The sequence below is a fragment of the Drosophila bipectinata genome, chromosome 2L (genome assembly GCF_030179905.1).
Source record: "Drosophila bipectinata strain 14024-0381.07 chromosome 2L, DbipHiC1v2, whole genome shotgun sequence".
NCBI lineage: Eukaryota > Metazoa > Arthropoda > Insecta > Diptera > Drosophilidae > Drosophila > Drosophila bipectinata.
In genome coordinates, this window is record NC_091736.1 from 17,064,823 (window position 1) to 17,074,306 (window position 9,484).

Below are 9,484 nucleotides of genomic sequence, written 5' to 3' on the forward strand. Positions count from 1 at the left end.
CGAAGGGTGACCACCACATCCAACCCTCCCGCGCCATTTACCCAGATGGCAGCCCCAGATGAAGCTATTATGAGAACAGCAGAGCGCTTAGCCACACGGAATGTTGGATTTTTATGGGTCCACACTCGAAAAAGACACAAAAAAATATACAGAATCAATTGATGCTTTCTTCCTCCATTAAATCCTCCGCCGCCTGACCGGGCACATCGGTAAACAGATCGATGGTGTCCACGTCAATGGCCTCCAATTCCGTAAATATCATTTCATCATCAATAGTGCGATCCGGTTCCTTTAAAAGAGTGACCGATTTTAATACAAATTTTAAGTTTTATGGATACTTACTATCTTGGCGTACTTCCAGCACTCTATGGCCTTGTAGTTCTCACCCAACTTGAGGTTAATCAAGGCTAGAAACCCCCAGACATTCGGCACATGGGTTTCCGCCGTGGTGCACTTGGCAAAGCAATGCAGAGCCACCTCCAGATGGTCCCTCTTGTAATAGGACTTGCCCATCAAGTAGTCCGCAACGAGGGTGATCATTTTGCCCGAGAACGGATTGTTGAGAGCCTCGATGACCTTGTAGTTGTCTCCCATTTCGTAGGAGATGTATCCCAGCCGCAGCTTGCTGAGCTCGAAACAGTCGCGTTCATTCTCCTCGGGTGGCGGCAATGTGAGGCAAACCTGGTAGTAGAGCGAGGCCTCAAGTTTCCTGCCACGATAGTACTCCACATTGCCGTTGATCTGGGCATTCATGGCAGCCTGGAATAAACAGTAGATGATGAGAGTCTCGGTTCGAGTATCAACACAAAACTAACCGCCCTTTCAGCCTCGATTCCCTCTCCAAAGTCAAAGGCTGCCAACTCAAAGTCATCGTCCAGTTGGTCAAGGAATATGGCCAGCTGAGTTCTCACCATGTACCTGTCGGACTCCGCGCACAAATTCTCCACAACTCCGAAAACAACCTGGGCAAACTCGTACAGCCCCAAACGAACAAACATCTTGAAGACCTCGAAGAAGACCTGGCCGCGTTTCGAGGGGAAATTCGGGTTGATGGCCAGGAAAAGGCCCCACAGGCTGTGCGGGGCCGTCGGGGATGTGGGTCGGTTGTGAGTCTGGTTGTCCTCGAACCGCCAGCGGGCATAGGCACAGCCTGGCTCGTACTTGAACAGCTTGTAGTAGCAGTAGAGGAGGATCCAGGCATCCGGCTGTCGAGGAGTCCGCTCCGCAAACATCGTAATGCTCCGCAGAAGACACTCCGTACAGTCGGCTGTGGTCTCCGGGTTTGCACGTGTGTCATAGTAGTTGAGGTACAACTTAATCCAGTTCCTGTGATATCAGTCCATTGACATGGTATCTATTTAGGTATGGAGTGACGAGTAGATATATGAATGGGCCAGTGCTTACGCATAGTACTCGTAGTGGTTGGCCAGGTGACTCTTTCCGTAGTATTCTCTGGCAGCCTCGTAGTCCTTGAACTCCATATGCATGATAAGCAAATAGAAATTGAATCGTTCGTCACTGGGGTTTTCGACTTTAGCCTGTATAGTCAAAAAATATAATATAGATTAGCCAACATGGTAGAGTATCTAAATTGATAACTCGAGAGCTATCTTTGCTTTTCCGCATTCGGATATTTATAAAATTCATTCCAGTTCAGAACCAGTAACGCTTCATTGAAAAATTAATCAATTAGAGATATTAGGTCATAATGAATAATGCTACCGGGAAAGGGACGAGTAATTTTTTAACGTTATTTACGTTATTCATTTAAAATCTAATCGAATTAGCAAACCAAGTGTCTGAATCACTGTTCGGGTTTCTGACAAACCTCTTCCTTCCGGTAAAAAGTATCAAAAATTAAAGCTCAAAATATGAGTAAACTTTCTTATGGAAAAGTTATTTCCATCAAAACATTACTCCAAGTTGAGTAACTTTCATCAATGAGTCACTATGCCGGCGATTAGATTGCTGACCTTGTCGAGGAATAGATTCGCCAAACGATAATCGCCTACGGCTCGGAGCAACTTGATGGTGTTCAGGTAGTCCATGATTCGATCCGATTGCTCCGCCCGACCACCTCCAAAGGTTTCGAAGCCCTCGTTCTCCGCCTGCTCCACCATTCCATGGACCCGAGGCTCCAGGTCATTGTAGGCTATGGCGCAGAGGTTCTGAAAGGTGGATTAAAAGATGACCTCCTTACAAAATAATAGTCTTTCTTACCGAAAACTCCACATTGGTGGAGGTAGGAGTCCGGGTGTTGTAGACACTGCCAATCACTTTCATCATGATATTGGCCAGGTTCTGCACTGCACAGCAAAAGTGCTGTTTCCGATCCTCAATCTTGTGGACACGTTTTTCAATGATGAAGGTGATGCAGTCCCGGATGAACTTATCGAAGCGGGCAAACGAATCGGCCTGAACCTCCTCCAGGGGTATCCCGATTGGCGGGATTAGCGGCTGATCGCAGAAGAGGAGACGATTCTGGCGGACGAAGCTGTCGCGGAAAACCTGCAGCTCCTTGTAGATCTCCCCAATCGGCGCCAGGAGGCACAGCTTGATGATGGCGAATGTCGGGGGTCGGCTGACAATGGTGTCGGTCCTCTGGCTGCTGGCGATGCTCACGGTTCCCTGCCTTTTCGAAGTCGGCTTCAACTTGCCCATGTAATCCAGCTGGACGGCAAACCTCATGTTTTGCACTGTTTCAAGGACACTTAATATTTCTCAAAGCCTCCATAAGATGAAAGTCACTTACCTCCCGGATAAGCCATTATGGATGGGTCCAAAATACCCTGAAATACCTTCTGCGGCTTGGTGTACCCTACTGTTTGATACACATCCACTGCCAGGACATACTGCTGGCAGGTGACGGCATACGACAGGATGTCCGCCATTTTCTGGGTGAGGATGAAGCGGTGGAAGGAGTTGCACACCAAGGCATCATCTCCACCCTGGTCAATGTCTGAGAAATCAACCGTCATGCCGTCGGTGCAGAGAAGCTCATCGAACAGGCGGTACGGCTCCACCTCCATGGTGGACTTCAGCCCGGTGACGTTTGACGGCTGGACGGCGCGACGAAAGGACTCGAAAACATGATGCAGTGGCTGGAAGCCGATGCACAGCCGCTCCAAGCATTGAAAGTCACACAATGGGATATTCTGGAAGTCGTTGCGATCTCCGGGAACCCTTGAGCGGAAGCTAATCAGCACCCGCATGCTGGTGGTATCCAGAATGTACTCATCCCTCAGGTTATAGATGCTTTCAAAAGTCACAAAGGACATGTTGGTGAAAGTTAGTTGTTTCGCGATAGGAAGCAGGGTATATAGGTGCCATTCCGTGTGGATGGTGCTACGCAGATCCTCCTGCACATCTGGCATCGGATAAAGGAAGAGGTTCTCCCGGACCATGCTGCGCGAGTGGCCAAACAGCTTGATAACATCCAAGAAGCCCACGCAGAGCAGGACCATCTTGAACGTCATCCTGGCCGAAAATTGTTCCGCGCCCGAGGCGTCCTTATTTCGTTCCACATTTTCAATAACTATCTGGTGGAAACAACATTATTGTGAATAAAAAATTAAGATATGGTGGAATCAAGTCAACCTACCTCGACTGGATTACTAGAACGGGAGCTAATACCCATTTTCTCATCGTCCTCGCCATCATATTCCTCCTCCAGCCCACCTTCATCCTCCGAAAAGGGGCTTTCCCGCATGTAGAGCTCGACCAGCAGTGGATTATCCGCCGCATGGTTAATCCGGTCCACATTGTCCTGCTGGAAGATTAGCGTAAAGGTGGGTTTCAAATCGAATTCCTCTTGCATGATAATGCCGTCTGTGTCGTATTGTTCGGAGCATTTCACTAACAGAGCGCCGCCTTGGCTGATGTGGATCTCCAATGGTTGTCTGGTCTTCGGCAGGCGAGTTATGGCCGCCAGTTGGATGTAGAGGAATACATTAGGCGGCTGGGGACCTATTTTCTTGGGCTCTTCTTGTTTCTTGGCCTTTTTTGGCGGCATTTTTTAATTTGTGTTTCTTTTTCGATTTGAATTGTAACAGTTAGGTCGGAGCAAGCAGTTTATTCGAAAAATATTCGAAGTAAAAAACAGTGTTTGAAAAGACCGCAAGTGGCCTTCCAAGAGGTTTTTAGACTGCTTGCAAGCAGTGGATGCGTAAGTGTGGCCAGATAACCAACTACGGGCCAGCTGTTTTCAAGCAGTGTGAAATGGCACCACCCCCCAACCCTCCTGCTCCATACCAACCACACGTGAAGCGGAATCAAAACACCAACTTGGACAGGGTCGGGCATTGTGTATTATGCAAGCAAAACTTGTGTGAAAACTGCCGAAAAATTGGATAACTCGAGGCGATTTGCAGGGATACGAGTCAACAACATTGACATGTACCGTTTGCTGACCGCCAACCGAGCGGGCGCCGTTCGTAGGGCCTTCCGAGCGCCACCCCCAACATCGCAAAATGCGGTGTGCTGCGACTGCGGCGGATTTGCGCCTCAAAATTTCGTCAATTATCAGCAGTATTATCAAATGTTGTACCGCCAAATACCGGCCGGTGAGTTGCGGGAGTAGGGACGAGTGCTTCAAGATGTTTATCTACCCAACCATGTGCTTTCTATTTGCAGTGACTTCAGCTGCTACAACAACAACAACGACAGCGGTTCGTCCACAGACAACAACACCCACCCAAACCGATGCTTTGGAACAGGCCAAAAAGAAGCGAATGCGCAAGCCACGATATGCCAAATACGTGGAGCTTCTGGAGGGTAAGGACGAGCTTAAGTTCTTTTAGAGTTTACCTGAGTAATGTATCCCTTAAACTTCTCCTCCAGTCACCGAGCAGGCCATCAGTGAACGCCGGTCGCGGGTGAAACGATTAAAGTCTAAGAAGCTAGCCGAGTTTATACAGAAAACCCAGCAGCAAATCCTGGAGAGACGTGCCCGGGAGGATAAGAAGGATAAAAAAACAAAGACCGGTATGGAGCTGCCACAAAGACAACCTGTAGAGTATCAAAAGATCGATATAGACACTCTGGACGGATCTCTGCTAGAGTCTGGCATCTATGATGACCGACCCATGCTGTTCTTTGGCAAGGATAAGTACACCAAGCAGGTTATAGCCAATCCGGATGAGGTGCAAAATATCCTCAAAAGCTTCCACAACTTTCGCGACATAATCGAGAGTATGGGAAATGAACAAATGGAAGCCGATTTTGGGTAGGATCTTATGGAATATAGAAGATTTCATTGTTAATTAGATAACTTTTTTTTCAGCTTAACAAATTCGAAAGCTGTGGTGGAAGAGTCAGAAGCTCATGATCCCTTTGAGGCCATTGAACCCTACATTAATCCCCTGGACAAAAGCAAACCCTCATCCGTAACGGCGGTGGCTATGCCAAATGCCATTTCAGTAACAGCCAAGTCTAAAAAGCGGTAAGTTTTAAGTGGATTTGGATGAGATTGACATTAAAGTGCTTCTTTTTATAGTTTCAAGAGCAAGGTGCATGTCAACGAGGAGCAGGAACGCCTAGCCAAGCAGCGAGCCCTCCACATGAACCTCAACACTTACTTGAATGTCTGCGTTTCCGCGAATATGTTAAGTCGGGCACTGTCCACCATAATTGCGTACCGAGGTCGTGTGAGAAAGAGTTCTCTTCCCCATTTCTCCGAGGGTCTCATCACCATCGATCTCTACAACATCCTCCTTCATGGATATGCGGGCAAAGGATACTTTGACCGATGCCAGGAGCTCTTTAAACTGATCGAGGAAGATGGGTTGTCGTTCAATGAGCAGACCTATGCAGCCATTTTCGAGTGCCTGGGTCGTGTGGAGTCGGATGAGCAGAATCTGCACCACATATCCGTGTATATTGATCAAGCGGAGGCTGCAGGATTTAGCTTGAACCAAATAATGGATCGTTCCAAGTTTGATGCCGACCAGCGGGACATAGCTCTGGATGCCATACGTCGATTGCGTCCTGAGTTTACACCCGTTTATGAGCCACCACAGCTCGGTTACGACAACGAGTTGCTGAATCACCTCAATGAACACCTCACTTCGAAAAAGGACCCGGACTACGCCATAATGAACTCCAAGATGGGTTATACCAAAGAACAGTTGGAGCAGCTAGCTCGCGAGCAGCTGCAAGTGGAGCTGGAAGGCAGCATAACTATCAAGTCAATTGAGAAATCGAAGGAGTTTGCGAATGCCAAGCTATGTGTAAGTAATATTTTATATATTTCTTTGAAATAACTAATTGAAATACTTGCAGAGAGAGAAACTCAACGATCTGGAGCAAACGTGGCGCAAGCAAATATCCGCCGCCATTGTCAGAGATCTCAACACACTTCGGGTTCAAGTTCGCTTCAAACCACACGGCTATATGAACTACTACACCTACCTGAAGACTATGGACACCTCGCACTTTGTGGATATTCTCATCAAGGAGCTGTACAAGCTGGCCGCAGGTTCAGAGACCTTCAGTCCGACAGTGGGGCAGCTGTACAAGGAGTTGGGCCAAAAAGTACAGCAACGCTATCAGATCGAACAGAAGAAACAAAACGGGACGCTGGAAAAGATCGGGGAGATCTACAGTTCCTACTGCGATCTTTGGGACAGCGGAGAGACGCAAGACAACACTCGTCAGGCGTGGCAGCGTTTGGTGCACGAGCAGCGGCACAGTGGCCCCAGCATGGACCAGCCTGAGGTGCCATGGCCATCCAATGTCCTCACTGGAGTGGGTCGATTCCTGTACAACATTCTGATGCGCGACATAAAGATAGACTCTCATCTGATGCGCACCAAGAGTAAATCCAAGACAGCGTCACAACCTCAGAACTTGTTGCCCGCCTTCTACACTCTATTCCGAAACCAGGGACGCCTTGTCAAGGAAGAGGTTAAGCCACACCCGGTCCTAGCCAGATTGCTGCGAGCGTCGCGACAACAGACACTAACCTTTGACTCGAATCTGGTGCCAATGCTGTGTCCCCCGCAACCATGGAGTACCCCGCATAACGGTGGCTACCTGCTCAACAAATCGGAGCTGATTCGTCTGCCCCACCAGGCGGTGCAGCAGTGGGAACGTATCCGTGCCTCCAATCCCCAGCATCTATACCCCGCTCTGGACTCCCTAAATCAGTTGGCCAGCGTCCCGTGGCGCGTTAACACTCAGCTATTAGACGTCATCATCGAGGTCTTCCAGAACGGCGGCGATGCTAAGCTGGATGTTCCCCAGCCGCCCAGCTCCCTGCCTGCGCTTCCCAGTTTGCCGCCCAAGAACGCCGAGGGTAATGATGTCTCCAACGCAGATCGGGCGAAGCAGTTCCGCGACAAGTTGGTGCACCGAAGAAAGCAGGCGGAGATGTACAGCTTATGGTGCGATGCACTCTATCGCTTGTCCTTGGCGCAGCATGTGAGTAATATTATTTTAAATTTAAGAGAATCATTGATATATTTGAATTCTTTTTTAGTTCCGTGATAAAGTCTTCTGGCTGCCTCACAACATGGACTTCCGCGGACGAGTTTATCCTGTGCCCCCGCACCTAAACCACCTTGGATCCGATCTGGCTCGCTCTATGCTCATCTTTGACCAGGCCCAGCCTTTAGGGGTAGACGGGTTCAGTTGGCTGAAGCTGCACTGCATCAATCTGACAGGCCTGAAAAAGCGAGATTCGGTGAGGGAGCGTCTGCTCTATGCGGAGGAGATTATGCCGGATATTCTGGACTCTGCCGACAATCCGCTTACTGGTCGTATGTGGTGGGCCAAGTCGGATGAGCCGTGGCAAACCCTGGCCTGTTGTATGGAAATCGCCAATGTACATCGCTCTCCGGACCCTGCTGCATATCTCAGTCGCTTCCCGATTCACCAGGACGGATCTTGCAATGGTCTCCAGCATTATGCGGCTCTGGGAAGAGATAAGGCCGGTGCCTGCAGTGTTAACCTGGCGCCATCGGCCATACCGCAGGATGTGTACAGCGCGGTAGCCGCACTGGTGGAAAAAAGTCGCAAAACAGATGCCCAAAATGGTCTGCATGTGGCGGAAGCCCTGGCGGGATTCGTGCGCCGCAAGGTTATTAAGCAGACAGTGATGACCACGGTGTATGGCGTTACCCGTTACGGTGCTCGTCTCCAGATAGCCCGTCAGCTGAAAGACATTGACGAGTTTCCCAAGGATTGGGTGTGGCCAGCCTCTACTTACTTGACCACCAAGACCTTCGAGAGCCTCAGGGAAATGTTCACCTCGACCCGAGAAATCCAAGATTGGTTTACGGAGTGTGCGCGCCTGATCTCTGGCGTCTGTAGCCAGAACGTGGAATGGGTTACCCCACTGGGGCTGCCAGTGGTTCAGCCGTATAATCGTCAGGATGTAAAGCACACTACCCGCACCGGACTGAAAGTGACTGCCAATTTGCCAATGGACATGTACGAGCGGCCCAACATCCTTAAGCAGAAGAACGCCTTTCCGCCCAACTTCATCCACTCCTTGGACTCCTCGCACATGATGCTCACCTCGCTTCATTGCGAGCGCCAGGGCATCACCTTTGTGTCAGTCCATGACTGTTTCTGGACGCATGCCAATACGGTCCCAGAGTTGAATCGGATGTGCCGGGAGCAGTTTGTGGCCCTCCATTCGCAGCCCATCCTGGAGCAGCTCTCCGAGTTCATGCGACACACCTACAGCTTCAAGGAAAAGTGAGTTAATAGAAACTAATCTTAACTAATTACTAATTATATTTATTTTAATCCTTTAGCGACTTCACAAACGATGGTTCCGTGGAGGACTTGTCCAAGCGCCAGCTCAACCGCACCCTAAAACAAATGCCCCAAAAGGGAGACTTCGACCTGCGCAACGTACTCGACTCTGTGTACTTCTTCAGCTAAAACGACATCTTAAACAACACGAACAGTGCCTATTTTTAATCTTAGTCATTAGTTTAACTTATCATAGCTGTTATAATTGTTGAACGATGCTGCTTTTAAAACCAAAAAGAATTGAACAAAACCTTAAAAGGCGATGTGCCAATTGTGATTTTGTAACCATTTACTACAAAAAATTGGTATAAAAATTATTATTAAAATAATGTTTCCAAAAATATAATTCTTATTATTCAAGTGGGTCATGGAACTATTACTTAATTCAAGTATCAGAGAAGTTTCTTCAGTATCAAAAAGTTTTCTTTCAGCTCAATTCTGGATTAGCAGTATGTACCTTTAAGCCGGAACATATTTTAAAGAAAAGTTTTAAAACTTTTAATCAAGCCATACCAAATATCCAAAAATACCAAATAGGTTGAGGAGACTCTACCTGGATTGGGTAGAGTCCTGTCCTTTTATTGATACCAAAGAAAATTTTCATTTTTTCGAAAAATTTAAATTTTTTCATGTTATAGCTTGGCTAATAGTTTAAAGTTTAAGCTTTAAACTTTAAAGTTCAGAAAATGTCATACCTTATCAATCTTAGACTTTCGTACTTAGT

The 9,484-nt window shown here is 48.0% G+C and overlaps 2 protein-coding genes across 3 annotated transcripts; one reads left to right on the plus strand and one right to left on the minus strand.

Moving 5' to 3' along the window:
- Nucleotides 1-87: 87 nt before the first annotated feature.
- LOC108132236 (uncharacterized) lies at nucleotides 88-4,064 on the minus strand. 2 transcript variants are annotated; one of them, XM_017251564.3, is made up of 8 exons: nucleotides 3,602-4,064; nucleotides 2,753-3,539; nucleotides 2,221-2,696; nucleotides 1,974-2,168; nucleotides 1,405-1,538; nucleotides 816-1,326; nucleotides 343-759; nucleotides 88-289 (listed from the first exon to the last, which is right to left on the minus strand). In XM_017251564.3, exons 1-8 carry the CDS (start codon nucleotides 4,010-4,012, stop codon nucleotides 155-157), a joined length of 3,066 nt encoding a protein of 1,021 aa, XP_017107053.2. In that variant the 5' UTR covers nucleotides 4,013-4,064; the 3' UTR covers nucleotides 88-154. The 2 variants fall into 2 exon arrangements, with proteins under 2 accessions (XP_017107053.2, XP_070133517.1); XM_070277416.1 differs by lacking the exons at nucleotides 88-289; nucleotides 343-759 and having other exon boundaries at nucleotides 1,170-1,354.
- Nucleotides 4,065-4,226: 162 nt separating this feature from the next.
- Nucleotides 4,227-9,123, plus strand: PolrMT (mitochondrial RNA polymerase). Its single transcript, XM_017251849.3, has 8 exons — nucleotides 4,227-4,562; nucleotides 4,633-4,773; nucleotides 4,840-5,224; nucleotides 5,282-5,440; nucleotides 5,495-6,227; nucleotides 6,280-7,419; nucleotides 7,478-8,700; nucleotides 8,760-9,123. The coding sequence occupies exons 1-8, from the start codon at nucleotides 4,394-4,396 to the stop codon at nucleotides 8,887-8,889; spliced, it is 4,080 nt and encodes a 1,359-aa protein (XP_017107338.2). The 5' UTR covers nucleotides 4,227-4,393; the 3' UTR covers nucleotides 8,890-9,123.
- The last annotated feature ends 361 nt before the right edge of the window (nucleotides 9,124-9,484 follow it).